This window comes from Asterias amurensis, chromosome 15 (genome assembly GCF_032118995.1).
Source record: "Asterias amurensis chromosome 15, ASM3211899v1".
In the NCBI taxonomy this organism is placed as follows: domain Eukaryota; kingdom Metazoa; phylum Echinodermata; class Asteroidea; order Forcipulatida; family Asteriidae; genus Asterias; species Asterias amurensis.
The window spans coordinates 6,425,584-6,447,686 of record NC_092662.1 but is presented as its reverse complement, the minus strand read 5'-3'; the positions used below and the strand labels follow the sequence as shown (position 1 = coordinate 6,447,686).

General features: G+C 39.0%; 1 protein-coding gene across 4 annotated transcripts in view; it reads right to left on the bottom strand.

Moving 5' to 3' along the window:
* LOC139947987 (putative RNA polymerase II subunit B1 CTD phosphatase RPAP2) overlaps nt 1-22,091 on the bottom strand; it is a 97,949-nt gene extending 75,858 nt beyond the window's left edge. For all 4 annotated transcript variants that reach the window (XR_011787401.1, XR_011787400.1, XM_071945928.1 and 1 more), the window contains exons 1-8: nt 21,951-22,091; nt 21,672-21,745; nt 20,732-20,846; nt 19,132-19,296; nt 18,323-18,411; nt 14,098-14,980; nt 13,078-13,175; nt 10,606-10,755 (exon numbers count right to left, since the gene is read on the bottom strand). Coding sequence is in view for 2 of the 4 variants with exons in the window: in XM_071945928.1 (XP_071802029.1) it covers nt 10,606-10,755; nt 13,078-13,175; nt 14,098-14,980; nt 18,323-18,411; nt 19,132-19,296; nt 20,732-20,846; nt 21,672-21,736 (1,565 nt within the window). In the remaining 2 variants the exon portion in view is untranslated. The remainder of the gene's footprint in view (nt 1-10,605; nt 10,756-13,077; nt 13,176-14,097; nt 14,981-18,322; nt 18,412-19,131; nt 19,297-20,731; nt 20,847-21,671; nt 21,746-21,950) is intronic.
* Nucleotides 22,092-22,103: the final 12 nt, after the last annotated feature.

Below are 22,103 nucleotides of genomic sequence, written 5' to 3'. Positions count from 1 at the left end.
CTGAAAGCACACAACTTTGTGTGACAAGGGTGTTTTTTTCTTTCATTATTATCTTACAACTTCGACGACCGATTGAGCTCAAATTTTCACAGGTTAGTTGTTTTAAGCATATGCTGAGATGCACCAAATGAGACTACTGGTCTTTGACAATTACCAATAGTGTCCAGTGTCTTTAACAACCAAAAGAAACAATGCAAAAAATAGTTAATGGCCTGATGTTTTGACCCTAGCAGAGTCTTTCTCAAAAAACTATTTTAAAATAATTTGGTGATTGTGTTGGCTGGTATATCATAAATCTTGCAGGTCAGGTGTTGTTTGATTATAGTATGCAATTAACCATTCAGGGGAAATACCTTGTTCCTTAAGTGAATTTGTAAACAACAAAGGATTTTTCAGGATTCCATCTGACAGTTACACACATTTACAGGCAGAATTAAATAACATCTTACTTTCCGAGCCAAATTTTCTTTCCCATGGTTTCCCAAAACGGCAGCCGTGACAATTAGTTACAGAATTGATGTGCATCCAATTTCAATTCCATTTGTTGCACTTCATTACCAGATGAGATGAGAGAGAACGCCCAGTCGCCGATAAATATTTCACCAGTAGATGAAAGTAATCTCAAAATGCTGAGCGTTAGCCGTTGCCATTAATACAAATTAGACAGCAATATTTTACAAATTATAATCCTTTTGGCCCTTGGGTTGGGGAGGGGGGGGGGGTCGGTGAAGCGAAACGTAGTAATCACGGACAAACGGTGGTCAGCCCATCATTTCCAGCCTGTCTGATGAGTCTCTTCGTTTAGTTTATTGTTTGTCTCTTTAACTGCTTTGAAGGATAACCAAGCATTGTCTTCTTCAAATCATATTATTATGATTACCTTGTGTGGTGTTTCGTGATATTATTGACACAATAAGGGGATGTTTTGTGTTGGAGGAGGGATAATGGTGGGGGCGGTGGGACCAATTGGGGTGGAGAGGAGTTGTTTGTAAGGTTGCTTAGGGTGGAGGGCCTCTGTTTGTGGGGTTGTTTGGGGTATGAGGGAGGACTGTGAGATTGTGGGGCAGATGTACATGTATGTGGGCTTATAGGGAGGGTGTTTGGGGTAATGTTGAGGGTAGGGGGGGGGGCTGTTTGTGGGGCTGTTTCAGGGGTGGAGGAGTTGTATGATGTGGGGTTGTTAGGGGTGGAAGAGGCTAGTTTGGGGGGTTGTTGGGGTGGCTGGGGCTGTTAGGGGGGTTGGAGGGGGCTGTTTATGGGGTTGGAAGGAGGCTCTTTATGGGCTTATAAAGGGAGGGTGTTCGGGGGGGGGGGGGGGTGTTTGGGCAGAGGGGGTTGCTTGTATGGCTGTTGGGGTGTAGGGAAGGCTATTTGTGGGTTGTTCGGGTGGAGGGAGACTGTTTGTGAGGTCCTTGGGTGGACGAGGGGAGCGGTCTGTCAGGTTTTTGGGGGTGGAAGGGCCTGTTTGTGGGTTTTTTCATGTGAAAGGTAGGACTACTAAGATTCTTAATAATATATCAACTGTTATTGTCTAAACCAAATACAGCTAAACATTTAGAGAAGTTCAAGCGCACATTGATTTTTCCACAAGATTTGTGTAACTGTGTTCGAATTTCATGACCAATTTTTTTAAACAATAGCATCTTGTAACAGATTACAAGGTGCTGTGTCACAATCTGTAGCCAACCAATCCAGAAAACACTGAGTCAAACCCTCTTCTCTTGACATTGAGTTGCATGTAATGCACAACACACAGGACCTACAGCTTTACATCCCACCCAAAGGACGAGGCGATACTGGTTAAGTGTGCCGCCAAAGGACATCATGACCAAAACTTGAACCCAAAACTCTACTGATCCGAAACACCAGAGCTCAAGTCCGGTAGGTTTGACCACCCAGCCACATCAACCTACGTATATGAACAATGTGAACGGAGTTCAGTAACTTCAGAAAGTTTACAGAGTGAACATGGAAGTCAGATAACGAGTTAATGTCAGCAGACATGTAGAATGATAAACTACAAAATAATCAGTATTAGTCAGTGCAGCCAGCCGTGCTATTCCACATGACTGCACATGCATGTGTAATATACGCTAGCTACGTATCTCAATAATACATAGACAACTTCGCTATTGCACTTTACTTTACAGCCAAGTACCTTCCCTCACTCACAGTCATGGCTTACAGGTTTAATTTTGTTAAAACCACAATTAGCGAAGTACAGGCACATCTAAAATTCAAGAGATCTGGAAATATTTGATGAGACCCAACCACTATGCCGTGATAGGCTTTTATGTGCACTATCTCCGCCCAGCAAATTAGGTTGGTAAAGAAGTTCTTCAATGTCACTTCAGTAATGATGGCAGCCATACAGAAAGGGGATTTTTACGACCGGGCATTATGAGTGTACCTCCCCTAAGGTACTTGGTTGTAGTTCAGATACACAATTAAAATGAACTGGTCAATCTATCTGATTAGTGGTCCTTGTTGTTGTTAAGGGAAGAATGCGGACAACACAATATGGCCAAACAAATGACATCACAATCACCTTTAATCTTATTAGCTACATTTTACAGAGGTTTGAGGAATTACAATTCAGGGTGTATTAAGATTAGTTGAAGAACAATGAAAGAAACCTGTACTAAGCAGAGATAATGCTGGCCTCTGCACCTACAGTGTAGTGGTTCCCATCACTGGTTAAGCATGGGTATATAGTAAGATAGGACTTACGGCTAATGCATGGGTTGTGTATCAAAACATAGAGATCAAGGTAGTTGACAATGGATGGATTCTATGGACAGATTTAAAGATGCCCACAGTAGCAAAGTACAAAGACAAGAAAGGTACACCAGGCCTGGAGTCACATGCAGACCACATGTTGCCCTAGTCTTGGCCTTGGTGCCCCTTCAAAATGTTCTCATAAACTTGATAATTTTTCAATGGAAGTGCCCTCTTTTCAAAATGAGAATTGCCTTGCCCTCTCAAAGATGAAAGTCCAGGAGTGGCACCAAAACAAAAAAACAGAACACAGACAGACCAAGATATAAGCATTCTAAGTTATGGAGATACAGCAGAGAACACAGTCTCCTCATCTTTCTACGGTACTAATGCCATAGAGTTGATACAAAAGAAAGACTAATTAGATCTAAATCGGTAGCTGCGACTACGACTACGGCTGTTGCTAAGGGTTTTGCTAAGGACATCCTATACTTCAATGCATGATGACGCTGCAATCCATTGGTAGTTGTAGCCGTAGCAACCCTGCTATAATAGTAAAGTTACAGAGGCATAACATTTACTAGAATGTATAACAAGTATGCAACAGCTTGTTTGCAAAAAGACAAAATACTGTCCATAAAAAAAAGTATAAAATCGCAGAAATCCCCTTGCACTAACCACCTGTGATAAGCTAAGAGCATTGTTGCTACAGTAACTACTATGCACCAGTGTTGTAATTTACTATGAACTATTGATAGCTCTAAACCCTTTTATCTCTCACCGACCCAAACGATCTCTTCTGCATCATGCATGTTGGTTGTTTTCAACTTCTCATCAAACATTCATCAAAGCTTTTAGGAAAATTCCCATTAAATTAGACTCCTTGCAAGTGGACTGTGATAAAGGCAAATATGAGGATAGTTCACCTGTTTTAATGTCATTGGCATCAGCATTTATTGGCAGGGAGGGCACTAGCTTTGTGGTGTGGGGTGCTGTAAAAGGTCTGGGCCCAATTTCATAGCGCTGCTTAACAGTAAGCAAATTTGCGTGCTTACTGTAGCAGAAAAATTTGCTTAAGCCTTAGCGTATTTCACAGGTTAGCAGAAAAAATGGGCGGCCATATAGTACGTGTTTACCGTGGATTTGCATTGTGACATCATTTTTTTTTCGTGCGGTAAGCACCGGAAGGTTAGCATGCCTGTTCGTGTGCTTACGGTTAGCAGCGCTATGAAATAGAATTTGCAAAGGATGCACAAAATCGTCCGCTAAGCAGGGCTATGAAATTGGGCCCTGGTGACTCAGACTAGAATCAGACATGGTCAATGGTTATGCACTATGGTAGTACTCACATAGTGTTAACCAAGGGGGTGTCTGGGTGTCTTGTTTTAAATTTGGACACCATCTTTTATTTGTCATTTACATTGTAAGTGAACAACTTGGACACCCAGTTTTTAAATTTCCAATTTTGGACACCCTTATACAAACACACAATACGAGCACCCTCAGGGCTGTATGCTTCGTTTTTGAAAGGGCAAGGGCACCAAGGCATATTCTCTTTGGCAAAGGGCACCCTATGAGGAAATTGTAAATTTCTGCTGGAGCATTTCAAGGGCACCAATAGGCAATGACAAGGGGCAACGGAGGCAATCGCCTCCGTCTCCGTGAAGTATCAGGCCTGACCCTTAAACCACACCTTGGATAGCTTTCTAGGCGTTTACTCATCAAGCATCATGCATCATGGCTAAAACTGGGGACAATGGTGAAGCCAACATGCAATCAGTTATAACATAGAGGGCAGTATATTGCATTTGTACAAGGGTCAGCACTAGCAATTAAAAAGACTCCCATTAATCATTGCTTTATACGGCCCTTCCCTTTTTACCATCAACAGAGGGCGGTATTCAAATAACAGCCAATTTAAACTTGAGGTATGGAGTTTTATGAACCATTGCATACAAAATGTAATTGATAAACTTACATTTCTGTTAGGAATTTGTCTTTGGTTTACACTTGATTTAATAAAACAAGCGCAAATTAGATAATTCCATTTTATGAAAGTGCTGTATGTTCACAACTCACAGACTAGTTCTCAAATAAAAACTGTCTCTGAAACCCTTATGCACTTCTTGTGTCAATCATACACAGGATGTCTTCCACTCGCAAAACTTGTACTTTGTAAAATCTCAAGGAAAAAGCTTTCGGTTGGATGAAATAACAGCACCCCGGTAGATTTTTCCCTGAGTCTTTTTCCAAAGGACAGATGAGGTGTTAATGGGTACTAGTGTGTGAGCGAATCCCAAGATACCAATCTACATCTCCAAGGATTCCGCCCCTAGCCATTACCCGTGACATAAAACAGCAAAATCCAGAAAGGGAATTCCTTATGAGAGGACGGCAAGAGTCCTAAGTCGTATCTCTTGATCTTATTCTGGTTTTAAGATGCGGTAATGGAGGTACCTCCTTTGGAGATTGTCCTCTTGATGTATGACGTTCACGTCTAAGAACCCAGGGGCTGCTGGCTCTAGTCTTATCTAGTGTTTGCCATAACCGGACTACCGTCTGAAATATGTTGTCCCAGTTTTAGGATTTGAAGCACAAATGGAGAAAAGGGTAGGAACAATATTATTCCCTGTAAATCTAGATTTTGTTGTTTTATTTTATGTGGAGAGTGGTTTTGGGGTATCTTACGTTGTATTTTACTTTGGTTAAAAAAAATAACACCAGTTTGCCATTTTGTCAGGCCTGTGTGCTTAGTTTTTGAAAGGGCAAGGGCACCAAGGCATTTTCTCCTTGGTAAAGGGCACCCTATGAGGAAATTGTAAATTTCTACTGGAGCATTTCAAGGGCACCACGGCAATGACCAGGGGCATAGAGGCAATTGCCTCCGTTGCCTCTGTGAAGTATCGACATGAATGAAGACAAAATCTACACAAAGTATTTTTATTTTGTTTCAATTCGGTTTTGGGTGGTTTCTTTTTGCTTGGTTGGTCTACACTAACATGAAATGCCCGTTTAAAGCCATTGGACCCTTTCGGTAAACAGTGTTGTCCAAGGCCCACACTTTGTGTACCACAACTTCTACATCAAATAACAAACATGTGAAAATTTAGGCTCAATCGGTCATCGGAGTCGGGAGAAAACAACGGAAAAACCCACCCTTGTTTCCGCGCGTTTCGCCGTGTCATGACATGTATGTAAAATAAATCCGTAATTCTCGTTAACGAGAATTTATATTGTTTTGCTGTTTTCTCAAAAAGTAAAGCATTTCATGAAATAATCTTTCAAGAGAAGTCTTTCACCATTGCCTTCTGTAACCCCTGTAAGTTATTTGTAAATCTGTGAACTTTTATTTTTTTTTCTGAACCGAAAGGGTCCAATGGCTTTAAGACTTCATAAAATGTACAAATAGGGCTAATTTGTTTACAACTTCACTGCAATTAGTTCAATCTGTTAGTACAACAGATTGTTTGCTAATTTCCATTTTGCTTAGATGACAAGTGTTGAGTAAAAGACACTAAACACTTTTGGTAATTGTCAAAGACCAAATCTTCTCTCTTGGTGTATCTTAACAATATGCATAAAATAACAAACCTGTGAAAATTTGAACTTAATTGGTCGTTGAAGTTGCAAGATAATAATGGAAGAAAAAACACCCTTGTCATACGAAGTTGTGTGCTTTCAGATGCTTGATTTCGAGACCTCAAACTTTTGAGTAACTATGTTACTTCAGAGGGAGCTGTTTCTCACAATGTTTTGTACTATCCATTGCTTGTTACCAAGTAATTTTTTATGCTAACAATTATTTTGAGTAATTACCAATAGTGTCCAGTGCTTTTAACCATTCCTTTTCTACAAAGAGGCATTTTGCAACAAGACCCAACCCCTATCTAGCGCTACAATTCCTAATATCAAGTTAAATCTTTACTGTTTGACTTTGTCTAAATTGAGAAAGGGGTTTCCTTAAAAGCTTTAACCAATCCTACCGCAGGGCCAGATGTGTTTTAAGACAATGTACATTATGAAATGTTCCACTCCACTGCACAGATAACCCCAGCGCCAATGCGCTTATCTCATCCATTCCCCCCGCAAAGCGGAGAAACAAAAGTGACTGAGGGTAGAAAGTGCAGAATCTTCAGGGCGGAACAGCCTGCTAGATCAAGCAGTAAGATTTTAGCAGGTGGCTGTGTGTTATTGGGTGTTTATCTTTGAAGAGTGGAGCAGTTTCTTACATGGGTCAATTGTTTGAACTCTTTGATGTGATTTGGAGGATTAGAGGCACTTAATTGATCAGGAAATCAAAATGATCTAGACTATGACCTCGTTACATTCTAAACATCATCCCAAAGGAATTCTATTTCATTTGTATGATTTAAGGCATTGCATGGTGAGGTATCAATATATACATTTGGTTTGCGGTAACACCATGTGTGTATCTACTTGCCAGGTAGAGTTTGTTCTTTAGAGAACTGTCTTTTTTATTCTACTACCGCAGAGTAGATTTATTCGGATGTTCGAGAGACTTCTCAGTTCTGAAAAGAAAAGTCCTGCTTTTTTTTAAACTACTACCTAGAAAAAATTGGCTGGGACTACAACTTTTAGCTTATTCTATTTCCTCTTCAGCTTGTTCTTCTAATTTGGTAAGCTAATATCAGACAGCTCATAAGAATTCAACTTAGAATAGGGTAAAAAGAATCTGTAATGTTTGAACAATTTGTTTCATTCAATTCTTACTGACTTTGAGTCAAAGGAGTCAAAATGATTAAAATCTACAATTGGACAGTTTCAGCTCATTTAAATGTTTTTTAAAAATGAATTGGATTTCGAGACCTCAGAATTAGATTTTGAGGTCTCGAAATCAAGCATCTGAAAGCAAACAACTTCGTTGTGACAAGGGTGTTTTTTCTTTCATTATTATCTCGCAACTTCGACGACCAATTGAGCTCAAATTTCCACAGGTTTGTTATTTTATGCTGTTGAGTTACACCAAGTGAGAAGACTGGTCTTTGACAATTACCGACAGTGTCCAGTGTCTTTAAGTAATGCTTTAAAACGTGAAATGCTATTTCAAATGTACATATTACTCGCGTATTTTGCTGTTAATGTTAAGTTATTCATATTTACTCAAACAGTACATTAAAGCCATTGGACACTTTCGGTACAGAAAAAAAAAAAAAAGTTCACAGATTTACAAATAATTGACAGGGTTTACAGAAGGTAATGGTGAAAAACTTCTCTTGAAATATTATTCCATGAAATGCTTTACTTTTTGAGAAAACATTAAAACAATATCAATTCTTGATAGCGAGAACTACGGATTTATTTGAAACACATGTCATGACACGGCGAAACGTGCGGAAACCGAGGGTGGGTTTTCCCGTTTTTTTTCTCTCGACTCTAAAGACCGATTGAGCCTAAATTTTCACACGTTTGTTATTTTATATATAAGTTGTGATACACGAAGTGTGGGACTTGGACAATACTATTTACCGAAAGTGTCCAATGGCTTTAAATTCCAGACTATAAGGGTCGTACACCTGTTGTTCAAACAAGCTGAATGTATAAACTAGAAACCAATAATTTGATTTTGTATTATTGGTCAACAACCTTTTTACCTTCCTCACTGACATTATATAAAAAGACAACAAAATTCCAACTTGTACTTGAAAAGGTACGATTTAAACAGAAAGAAAAACAAAATCTGACAGAACGTCCAGCAAGTAATCAGATCTCTAAGATCAATGTTACAATGTCATTCCTTTTAAAACTGACATTCAATCTGATTACTCTTGACAAGCTTACCCGTGCAAATGAAAAAAATAAAATCTGTCAACAACAGAAAAAATGTGTGAATTTTCCAGTAAAAATGTGTCTGACTATGCGGATGAGTCAGAACACACGGTGGTCCTAATCCTTTGAAATGGCAGTGCCAAGATTCAAATCAAATAAGTGTACACTTTTCTCTAATCCTAAGAAACTAAGATTTAGTTTTACGCAGTGACAGGTGATTTGATCACAAGGGGCTTTTTGGAGAGAGATATGCAAATGCTAAAACGGTCGCTACAAATAGAGGAAATCTCAAGTTATTTTGGGCCTTCCTAGGTGAAACAGCCAAACTCGAAAAAATTCACACTTTGAGAAAAGCATAGAGATAAGCTCTGTTGCCCAAAAAATGGGATGACTCTGACCCTCAACTTACCCAGAAATGATGAAAAAGAAACCAACATTTTTAAGTCTGGCTGTTTTGCCATGGAAGGGTCGATTTGACAAAATACGAGTTATTTATGTTACCCGCTCAGTGAAAATGAGTCAGATGTAGGCAATTTCTAGAATTGAGTTATATGCATGGCTGGAAAGAACACATCAGCAGCAGTAATTTGGTATGTGTCTAAGCTTTGGGGTGTATCGCGTTGCCGAGTTACTCCCGTTTGAAATTAGCCACTACACCATTTTTTGTGAAAAACGAATTACAAGTAAAATGATATTTTAAACTACCATTGTGTGCAAAAGGATACAAATTAGACATAAGTATGATCAAAATTGTTGTATTCTTAGCTTTATTGCCTAAAAGTAAGTGTTCTAAAGGTTAACCATACAACTAAAGATCTTAGAAAGATGTTTTGTGTGTTTTTTTTTTGGGGGGGGGGGTACATTTTCCACATTAAACTGTCCATAACTTAATATTGCATTGGGCGACATCTGACCCATTTTCACAGAGTGGGTCACATATTTTTTGGAAGACAATTAGTTTATAGACACTTATATTTTTGGGAGATAGCAGTCTTGTTGAATTCCATTGGTTCTCTTTACTCCTTGTCATTTGATTGTAGTAATTGTCTTGGTTTATATAGAAAATCATTCAAATTATCATTCCTTCCTTGAATGACCCGATTTTTCGCCAACTCCAAGGTAATAAAAATAAAGAAATGAAACTCTGCACAACCAGTAACCCCATTCCATGTTCAATCCACTGGATATCCCAGGGGGAATGAACACTCAGAATACTAACCCAGATTTTTATTAAGTTCATTTAATGTATTATTTCTATTTTTTATTACACATCTAACAGCACGTTAACGCTAATAACAGGATGAATAGGAAACGAGAAGAAATGTTCAGTTTAAGATTTGGGAGGCAAATCTCAAATCAGGATATCGCACGCATTCACCTGAAGATGCTGTTAACCAAATAGCTTCTACTGATGCCCACATTTTAAAGGCTTCATGTTCTGTTCCATTTATTATGCCTGTTAGTGGCCTACACTTTTAAAGACAAATTGAAATTTCATTTGTTTCAAACAGCTTTTCAGTAGTTTATTTCGTTTGTCTTCCTGATGTTCCCTCTTCCTTCTTCTTGTCATGCGCTTTGAGCACCTTGTTAGGTGGATACATGCGCAATATAAATTGTCATTATTATTATTATTTTTTTATATTTTACGATTGCCCCTCACAGCATCTAAAATGGTGCATCATAACTTGAAATAGGCCTTAAACTCCAATATCTGAGAGGGGGGCACATAACCCCTCAGACTCCCTAGATTGTACCAGAGAGCATCTAACGCCTAAAAAATGCACCACAGAGCAGCTTATGCTCTGAGAGTAGCGCTTGCTAAGTACTTCTAAGACAAAAACCGGCTACTTATACTTTTTCACCTGCTACTTCAAAAATTGTGGACAACCCTGGGTTCCACAGAGGTAAAATGCAGGGAAGGAAACCACTGGGATAGCCATTCTTGCTTAATTCTGCTCCAAAAAAAGAAGTAGCTACATACTGGGAAACGGCTATTTCTCACAAGTTTGCCAGGGTCAGAAGTTCAAGTGTGAAAAGGTCAAACAAATTATCCCGAAAAGTTACATCTTTGATAGGGGTTAATATGAAAACTGTACTTACATTGTAAGCAGGAGAATTGCTAGCATTGTCCAGCTGGCTGGCTTGAATGTAATATTGTGACTACCGAGATGAAATGTACACAATAAACCTTGGATGTCTGATGCGATATCCCTCAATGATAACCCCATGGGTGCTAGGATCTCATAGTATCTATTCAATACAAAGACACGTTGGGAAGGATTACTTTATAACAGTGTTTAGACACTTATTTCAATATTGGCAACAACAACAATTCAGCATCAAATGCAATTCAAGCATTATACAGTCTACAGAATTGAAAAATAATTATAACATGGTTAAAGATACTCCGTTAAGTTATTACCAACATGTAGGGAAAGTTTGAAGCATAGTGCTTTTTTAAAAAATGTACCCTGGGACAGACAAGACTAGGACTAGACAAGGACAGCCAGGACAGCCAGATAATTACATCGTTTTGAGCGTAATAAGCGTAAGTAAGCTTCCTTTGTGGTTTATTATTTGTTGGTACCATTCCCAGGCCTTGAACTTCAATCTTGAGGGGCGCAGCAATCTTCCTCTGGTGAGAGGCACTTTTATGGGGAAAGTGTAAGTTTGTATTGGAACCTTGCAGAGGGCACCACAGCAAAAGCACAGGGCACCAGAGCAAAAGCACAAGGCACCATGGCAATAAGCCTATTCGGAGTTCCAGCTGCGCATGTCTGTTACTGCTGACAACGCAATTTGTTGCTCTCTAGTGACCTTTTGACAATTGTCAAAAGGTGACTAGAGAGCAACAAATTGCGTTGTCAAAAGGTGACTAGAGAGCAACAAATTGCGTTGTCAGCAGTAACAGACATGCGCAGCTGGAACTCCTAATAGGCTTATTGATGTGGGTGCCATTGATTCTTTTGAGACCTGCATCCTTTTAAAGTGATCCCCCTGCTGCCGCTCCCCAGGGCCCAATTTCATAGAGCTGCTAAGCACAAAAATTTGCTAAGCATGAAATTTCTTCCCAGATAAAAAACAGGATTACCAGCCAAATTTCTATTTGTGGCATAGTGCTTGTTACTGGTATTCAGCTTTTGTTTGCTTAACCTGAAAATCACATGGAAATTTGGTTGGTAAGCCTGTTTTTATCAAGGAAGAAATTTCATGCTAAGCAAATTTTTGTGCTCAGCAGCTCTATGAAATTGGGCCCAGGTTGTATTACAAACTTAGGTATGAATCCCTGGCTACATGGCAGTTACAGGTTGAATGGCTTCTGACTGGCACCCCTGAAGTTATTGACAAAATAGGGAGATCGCCAACATAAGGAGATAGCTCAGCTGGTAGAGCACTAGTACGTACATTTTTCTTTGTTCAACCCAAACTTAGTAATTTGTAAGGATTTCTACATGTAGTAGAGAAAAACAAATAACTCAAAGATAAAATATGACTGATAAAAGCTTGCCTGTGTTCTAATTGATTTATGAATTATGTATATAGACAATATTCTTGGAAGTAAACTATCATTTCAGATTACAAACTTAATACTTCAACACTATTAAGATTGAAATATAGCATATCGCAAACTAATGGAATTGTACAAACAAAAATAATGATTTAATATTACAAATTTCTTGGATGTTTTAATCGTATCACTCATGCATGTTGTTGGGTCTCATCTTGGAATATTGGGGTTTTTTTTATAAGAATTTATTATCTAATTTGTAATTTGTTATAATCATTCAATAAACAAATCAAAATAATAAACTTGTAGTGAAATTGCAATCAGTAAAATGCATTTAACATAAAGCAACAAATCATGATACATACACAATCACAAATTATAACATGTGGACAATGGGATATATGGAGACAAACAAAACTGGAGTTCATTGTTTTATCACAAATCAACCCAAGTTAAAACAGAACTCAACACAAATCTTTTTTTTTCTTCTTAATCACCTAGGTCTGGAATGTCATCGTTGAGAGGGCAAGGCCATTTCCAGTTTGCTAAGGGGCACTTCCATTGGATAATCTTAAAGGGACGCGTTGCCTTGGACCGTTCGAGTTGGTCTATAACAAGCGTTTGAAGACCGTTAGTTATGGTTGGAAAGATGTTTTAAAAGTAGAATACAATGATCCACACAAATTTGCCTCACAATTGCGTGGTTTTCCGTTTGCTTTGCGAACTAACACGGTCAGCCATTTTTGGGAGTCTCCCATAAGCGGCCGACCGTGTCTGGTCGACGAGGTAAAAGGAAAACCACGCAATTTTGAGGCATATTTGTGTGGATCATTGTATTCTACTTTTACAACATCTTCCTGCCCATATATGCATTTTTACAACAAACGGTTACAAACGCTTTTTAAAGACCAACTCGACCGATCAAAGGCAACATGTTCCTTTAAAGTCTATGGAAAACTTCTGAAGGGGCACCAAGGCCAAGACTAGGGGCAATAGAGGAAGTACAAAAAGGAAGATGGAGAAAATAACAATTTGATATTTGGGAAATATAAATAAATACTTACACCCGTTTGAGCCTATCATTGACGATCCTTCTTCGAATTGCCATCTGAGATTTGGAATCAACCAGAGGCAACCTGATTTTACGATCTCCCTCATCTTTCTGAAGGAAAAGTGAAATAAGAAAGTTTTCATCAAAACATGTAAAAGAAATATAAGGAACATAAAAAAAAACAACAGAAGCAGGATCTAGCAACGAACTTTCCTTAATGATCAATTTTCGGTTGATTAGCTTCCTGGGTCGACCCCAGTACGTTCGAATAGCTTTGACGTCATTCCACTGCTTGTGGATTGGGTCACTTGGGGTTGGCCCAAGGTGTATGACATCACCACAAGAGGGTGAGTGATTGGTCGATTAGCTCTACTTGTCAGGGGCTCCCCCGAATGAGCACCCTGGGGTCGACACAGGGAAGCTAATTGAACGCACCCTATACTTGCTAGTGTCCGGACTCTACAATGGCGTGTCTTGGCCGAGTGGTCAAGTGCACTGGATGCAAGCTCTGGTGTAATTGACCAGCAGAATGTGGTTTCGAGTCCCAGTCCCAGTCGTGACATGTGCGTCCTTCGAATGGGATGTAAAGCATATGTTGTGTTGTGTAATGGACGTAATAAAATCCAACTAGACTTTAGAAGGGGTTTGCCTCGGCTTTTCTGGTAGTGCCTACTGAAAACGCCGCAGCATCTTGTAACAAATTGATCTCATATTTAAAAACATTCAAAACATGTTTGAAAATGTTTTTGTTTAGTACCTTATTTGTCAGAGATGCACTATACAAGACTATAATATTACAATATCTTGCTTTCATAGAAATATGTAGTTTGTTTTCTGTGAATAAAAACAAACAACCCAAATAAGACACATCTTTGATAACAAGTCTACACTGCTCTAGAATTGCAGAAGCCGTGGGTTCGAATCCCACCCAAGTAATATGGCTGTGATATTGTTTCATAGGACTCAGGAAAGTACTGTATACAGTGCTAACAAACATCGGTGTATGAGTAAAAACCAAAATTAATATCCTCACCTCTTGTACGTCTCCACTTTTCTTCTTCTCTTTCTTGACTTCAACAGACTGTCCGTAATAAAACTCCTGCACTCTCAAGTCATAGTTTTGTGTTTCTTCTTTTAACCGTTCCATACCAGGCAAGGGTTTAACTGGAGGACCAGTAAGGTCAGAGGTTACAGGAGAGCAAGTAGGGTCAGAGGTTGCAGAAGGGCAAGTAGGGTCAGAGGTTGCAGGAGCTTTACCACAAGCCATACTCTCTGGCTCTTGGCTTGTAGGGTTTTCTCGGTCCGATGGATTACATCCATGAATAAAATCAAGGGTTGCGGCAGTTGTCCATTCCATCACTGCTTTACCCACAACATCAAGTAAAGATATTTCTTTCACCACATTATGATGGCTCTTCTTAGATTTCTTCTTCGTTTTCTTTTTGGATTCTCCTTGTGTCATCTTGGGAGAGCTTTCTGCCTGGTTGCTTGTCTTTTCCGATTGGATAACAACCTCAGAATTCTGCTTGGTGTTGGACTCACCCTCTTCAATTATCACCTTCTTAGATCCTTCGGTGATTTCAGATCCATCTTTCCATCTATCCTTACTAGATTCTTCCATAAGATTTACAACTGTTCTTGGTTCATCTTGAGACGTTGTATGAGATCCGCTAATCTCATCCAGTTCTTGGAGTCGCTCTCTTCTCCTGGTCCCAGCAAAGGTCATACTAGAGAGGTCATCAGCAAGGAGCCCAATCGCCTCCTCCTTGAGAGGTTTATCTATCTTGCCGATTCCTAAAGTATCAATGTCTTCGGTTTTGATTCTTTCTGTAAGAAGTACATGGTCCTTGGCAATGAGATCAGCAACTTCAGAATCTGTCTCCATGTCCTCAGTGAGGAGTTTCAGATCTAGTGGTCTGAAAGGTAGAAAATGAGACTGCAAAATGACCAGTACATGATTAGGTGGCTTGTAATAATGTTGAATAATATCGAAGTCTTACATGTATATAGCGCACGTATCTACCAAAACAAGGTACTCAAGGTGCTGAGTTTAGCACACTAACTTTTAGAATGATAGGTTATTGCAGTGATGAATTCTTAGACCCAGCTATGTAGCACCTTATAAGGGTTTACATGGTGCTATGGCGCATACAGCAGCCACAGCCAGGAACACTGGTGCGAACCCCTTCTCTTTTCGATAAGTGCACTGGGTTCTTTTACATGCGTTACACAACACATGGGACCAACAGCTTTACGTCCGAAGGACGAAGCAATGGTTATTAAGTGTCTTGCTTAAGGACACAAGTGTACTTCGAACCCACACTTAGCTGATTAAAAACACCAGAGTTTGAATTCAGTGCTCTTAACCGCTCGGCCACGACACTTCCAAAAATGAATATCATAATGTCTCATCTACATGTATACTCATTGAGCATACAGTGAGCATTTGACTTGGATTTAATGCCTTTGAGAACAACTCTGCTTTGAGAACGACTCTGCTTGGGTCGAAATGTCAGGCCATTAACTATTTGTTTTGTATTTACTATTTTGTTTGCATTTATAAAGGTTTACAACAGCTAATTCTATATTCTGACACACATTGAAATACACATAAAAACATGCACAACAAACCACTTGTACACAACAAAGGGCATGATCTTGTTCAAGATGGGACAATTTATAGGCGACCTTTCTGTTAAGGCCAAACAAAATAAATGTTGTGTTTACGGTAACCTGACCGACCTGAATTTTTTGCGGCCGAATTGCCGACCTCAAAACATTTTTCTAAATATTTTGTGAGTTGGTAAAATTTAAAATGAGAATTTTAACATGTTGCCTCACTTTAAAACTGTTTATTACGACTTACCAGTGTAATAATGCATTTTTGCAAAAATCATGGCGATATCAAAACTTGTGCACCCGGCCCACGCCTAGCCTAGCTTACTGTACTGCCACAATTTTTTCTGTGAAAGGTGCACGCGCCACCCGATGCCCGGCCCCGACGCACCCGCTGTGTTCACAGCATACTTCGGGGCGATCCAATGTCACACGAAACGAAATTGGGCCCCTGGCAGCCGGCCGCATATTGGACACCACAACAAAACACGGTACAACAGTACAGTACAGCTAGCTGTCAGTGGTACAGCACGAAACGAAATTGGGCCCCTGGCAGCCGGCCGCATATTGGACACCACAACAAAACACGGTACAACAGTACAGTACAGCTAGCTGTCAGTGGTACAGCACGAAACGAAATTGGGCCCCTGGCAGCCGGCCGCATATTGGACACCACAACAAAACATGGTGTAGCTGTCAGTGGTGTACAGCACGTGGGTGACCGGCCGCGTACGTTTACAACACGTTTTACACTACGGACAGACTGCGAATGAAAACTGCATCAAAACATGGCGTCGACGTCAGGCAGTTCTTCGTGCGGTAACATGAACAAATTGTTTAGCTTGAAAACAGAAAAGTGCCTCCATCAGCCAGCCAAGTTGAAGCTAGTAAACATCGATGTCAGCAAGACATTTCTCAATATTTTCGAAGATCACCATGGGCCAAACTTTTATCACTGTCAGACTTGTAATAATTGGAGACATATTCTAATTAGTTTCAGCGCCGTCGTCCTTACGGACCCAGGAAATGCTAGGCCTGTAAGCTTTTGTATCAGTTTTCAAAGAATCATGCCACATTGCGTGAAACCTTTTTTTTTTTTGCTAGTTACTTTGCAAGTATTAAAATGTGACCATGCTTAAATCTAGCAATATGAGCCACATGTTTTGGGCCACAGAAAATTTGAAATTGATTGTCCTCTGAAATAATTGGACAAGAAGAAAAAGGTTCGCCGTTTATGACAAAAAAACATTTGACTTGTAATAACTGAAGACATATTCTAATCAGTTTCTGAAAGTGGATAAAAACAAAGAGAGACGCCTGCAGTTAACTTGTTATGGTAGACAAGTGATTCTGCCGTTGAAATAAAACATACAGTTCAAGTTTTCAATTCCAATTTTCATTGTTGTTTTATTAGTGATTTGTTTCTTCGGAGTATGATTACCCATCAGACACTAGTTGAACTGGCCATCGGGAAGCTTTTGAGTTGTTTTGAAGTATATTTAAACTACCCAGAGACTCACAACACACATTCAGATCAGATCAGGCTGACATTCAAAATAATAAGTTTGACCCTCAAAAGTGTTTATTCATTTTGCTATATTATTTTGGGGAAAATGTGAGTTGTGAGTTTCGGTTCTGTTGTTAATGTTATGGTACACCTTGCACCACTGAGCCTACTGAGTGACATCATTTTCACCCAGCAACCCGGAGGTTCGTCAGTCTGGGTAAAGTGCAAGTAAGTGTACAACAATGGAATGAAAAATGTGAACAAAATAACCACACCTCAAATTGAAAGTTGGTAAAACTGATTTTAGCATTTAAAACATGGCCCTGATTTAATGGTAAGATAAAAAGTTTCCTTGTAACTTCTAAAGCGCTTGCAACTCGACCTATGTTATGTTTTTTCTAAAACAACTTATAAACTTTTATATTTTACCACTTTCCAACATGAGGGTTTATAACTTGATGAGTCGAACAAGGTTAGTATAATTCATGGTAACGGGTTTAAAATATTAACAAATAACTCAAAATTCAAGAACTTAAAAATAAAAATAAAATTACAAAATAAAATTATTTTCCTACCTACCTACCTGGAATTTTTTAGGGCCGTTACCGTAAACACAACATTTATTTTGTTTGGCCTAATAATTACTGTAAATCATACATTTGATTGGACTAAATTAGATATTGCTTAGCTAATATTAGACAAACTTTGTATTAAAGGGAAGGTACATGTTTGGTAGTTACTCAAAACAAGCTTTAACTTAAAAACTGACTTGGTAACGAGCATTGGAGAGCTGTTGATAGTATAAAACATTGTGGGAAACGACTCCCTCTGAAGTAACGTAGTTTTTGAGAAAGAGGCAATTTCTCACTATCATTTTCTTGCAACTTCGATGACCAATGAGCCCAAATTTTCACAGGCTTGTTTGTTATTTTATGCTTATGATGGGACACACCAAGTGAGAACACTGGTCTTTGACAATTACCAAACGTGTACAGTGCCTTTAAAGAAGAGGTCATAAGTATATATCCAAAAGGAGTTATCAAGCGAGGGCGCTATTTAGTTTCTGTGGATGTGGTCTGACTGTCCTGGTTCATGCAAAACTGAATTCATTTCCAATAGTCTCTTTGTAACTCACCCTTCTAAATCTCTTGCCCATAGCGGCGAATCAGATAACTGAGCTTCGTAGAACTTGGATGCTTTGTAGCAAAACTGTCTGCAGAAATTCTGATGGGATGAAGCAGAAATTTATGGATTAAATAAAGGATTAAGAATTCTTGCACAAAAAACAGTACTCTGTGTTATGGTGAGGGTTTCATGGACAACAATGTGAAAAATAAGCTTTGATAAAATCAAATCATTGTTTAAACCCATTTATTTAAAACAAAACAAATGACTCGCTTGGAAAAATGTTAATGAACTATTAATGTTATCTTTACATATTTTTGGCAAGCCAGAGTTTTGTTCAGATGCACAATCAAGTCTAGTACATGGGACCTAAGGGAGAATGTCTCAAAGGAAAAGGCAATGATAAACAGTTTGCCTAAGAACACAAGTGTCAAGACTAGGGCCCAATTTCATAGAGCTGCTTAAGCACAAAAGTTTGCTTAAGCAAAAAAATACTTGCTTAGTAAAATCAGATTACCGGCCAAGACTCCACTCAATTGTTATGCTAAGTAAACAACAGCTGAATACCAGTCACAAGCAATGTATATGGCATAAAATTTGGGCTAGTAACATGTGTAAATTAAGCGAGCTATTTTCGTGTTTAAGCATTTTTTTTGCTTAATCAGCTCTATGAAATTGGCCCCAGAACTCGAACCCACTCTGTGCTGATCATTAACATCAGAGCTTGAGTCTGGTGCTCTTAAAACGCTCGGCCACACGACGCTATAACAGTCTGCCTTTGGAGTTAAACTTTTGAAGGCATTTTTTGTTTGTATTTACCTTCCTCTCTGTGATGTCATACACTTTGTTTGTTTTTCTGCTGATGTGATATTTCTGGTTAGGAACATCAGAAAGTGACCTTTGACACAAAGGGTAACCACATTGCTTCAGAATTGACCTTTCCTCCACTGCATCTTTATAGTGTTGCGATATTATAAACTTGGACTGAAAAAAAAGGTAGAAATAATGAGAAAGAATATTGGTTAAAATTCAAAGTTATTCAACATTTATTTTGGACAGTCATAATATTAAGTGTAAGTGGCCTGACATCAGGCAAAACATTGACTGAAAAACTTGTTATTGATGAAAATTAAATGTGAAATATCATAATGTTGAAAATAGGTATCTGTTTGATATGAAGGAGTGAGAGTCATTACTAACGAAACTTGGATACAAATTCAAAGGTATGTTGAAATGATGCCATTTCTACCGTTTGGTAACCCCCTTGGGTTATAGATTCCAAGGAGCTTTTGGAAACAGTATCCAAAGCACTAGAGAAGTAGACCAAGGAGCAGGATTTCTTTATTTTTGTGGAAAAAAATATTGTCTGATTTTCTTCACCAGGCCCACATAAAAAGTCTGAATTCAGACAAAAGTCTGAATTCAGACAAAAGTCTGAACAATATCATCCCTGGATATGAATACGGGGGTACGTCAGATTTCTCCAGGACCATTAGATCATGTAAATAAGTGCAAGGTCAAAGGTTATGGACTAAGGTTCAAGGCAGGGCCCAATTTCATAGAGCTGATAAGCACACAAATTTGCTAAGCATGAAATTTCTTCCTTGATAAAAAAAAATTACCAACCAAATTTCCAAATGATTTTCAGGAAAGGTAAACAACAGCAGAATTCCAGTAACAAGCAATGTACAACAAATACAAATTCGGTTGGTAATCCTGTTTTTTAATCAAGGAACAAATTTCATGCTAAGCAAATTTTTGTGCTTAGCAGCTCTATGAAGTTGGGCCCTGATCTCTGGCGTAATTCACAAGCCTCAAAGTGTGACGTCAGATCTTAAGTCTTACTTGACATACATTCATTTCACAGAGAAATGCGCAGCCAAAGTCTATGGCGGATATGATAGGAGAGTGTACTGTTTGGGCATTTATGGAAAGCTCATGTCACTGCACGTTTATCCAATGATATCATTGTATCCAATGGAATCACTGGATCTGAGTAGCAGGTACCTGTCTTTATCCGCTCCTTGCGGATAAAGACAGGGCCTAGTCTTAGGCTAACTTAGACTGGGCCCTAAAGATAGGTCCCTGCCGCTAGATCCAGTGATTCCATTGGATACAATGATATTGGACCCATTATGCCCAAGCAGCACATTACTGTCACGTCTGCAATAGAATTTGACTGCGTATCTCTACGTGAAATGACTGAGGTCCAAGGTCAATCTACACGCCGGTTTTGGAGGCAGGTTTCTGGCGTTATGCATGAGCCTCGAAGAATGATGTCAGACGTTCAGGCTACGGCTAACTGAGCTGCTCATAAGCCATGATGCATTGCAACCTGGTGTTGTCACAAGAGGGAGGTATATCAATGTACACACCACCATCCTCTTAATTTTGTTATTATTATTTGATTTACACTTACACAATCCACAAGGAAATCCTCGGTGATTGGATTATCAAGAAGTCTTTCTACAATCTGCAAAGCCTTGTTGTCAATCGCTAATCGCATCTGAACTTGCTCTTCCAGCATAGCTCTCCTGTTTAAATCAGAGAAATGAAGAATATAAGTTTTGGTTTTTACCCATATACACCGATGTGTGTGAGCACTGTATACTCAGTACTTTCCCCCGAGTCCAGTGAGAAAATATCACAGGCATATTACTCAAGTGGGATTCAAACCCATGACCCTTGCAATTCTAGAGCAGTGTTTTACCAACTAGACTACCGAGATTGCCCGGTAGCTAGAGACAGTTCGAATCCATGTTTTGGCAGTGGGTACCGCAACAAATAAATAATAAATTTGGATCGGGATAAAGAATATTAATTTTGATTTTTACCCAAACACCGATGTGTGTTACTGTTAGCACTGTATGCTCAGTACTTTCCCCGAGTCATGTGAAGAAAAAAATTCACAGGCATATTACTCGGCTCGGGTGGGATTCATTGTGAGTCATTGTGAAATCAGTGCTAAGCTGGGATTAGAACCCACCAGAAAAGTTTCCGTATGGCGCCACCACTATTTCATTTGATATAAAATAATAGTAACCTCAATGGGATATCCCTTTTTGTAAAAATGAGTGAAAAGGTGGTGGCACCAGGAAAGTTACAAAATGGACACTGCTATTTTGACTTGCTTTAATTTAAAAAATATAAAAATAGAATAACGGCTTTTATATAAATATAGCGCTCTTAACCCCAAAGGTTCCCGAGGCGCTTCACAGAGGTTAAAAATATTTAGCAAATACAGACCAAGTTAAGGAAAAAACAATTTAAGAAAAACAGATTTAAAATGCCCAAGAAAATTACAAACGACCAAAGAAGACAACTTTGTTGTCCAGCATTAATAATAATACTTCACTTGCCTTTTCGTTTCTTCCTCCTCACTACGTGCTGCTCCCCCCGCAGCCTCACTAGACTTGCTAGACATCTTGAATTTCTAGAGTTCAACGAGAGAATGTCATCAGTTGAACATTTATTTCCAGAGGAACCGTTTGTTATTGTGTGATTTTGTGTATGTAAAACTCAACTGTTATAAAAAATAATGTGATGTCACCATAAAAAATGTGTGTGTGATTATTTGTTCAGCTCCGCCTCCGCTCCGGCATTCATTTTTATTTTTTAAGGTCAAACTATATCCTTACCTGTCTAAAACAATTGACAGATTATTAACCAATGCAAGGAAAAACTATGCTACAAACAGGACCAAGAAAAACAGAGTATGCTATCAATTCATTTCAGAAGTATTTTGACAGGCGAGTCGACAGCATGGAGAACTGTGGAAAGCGCCATCTTGT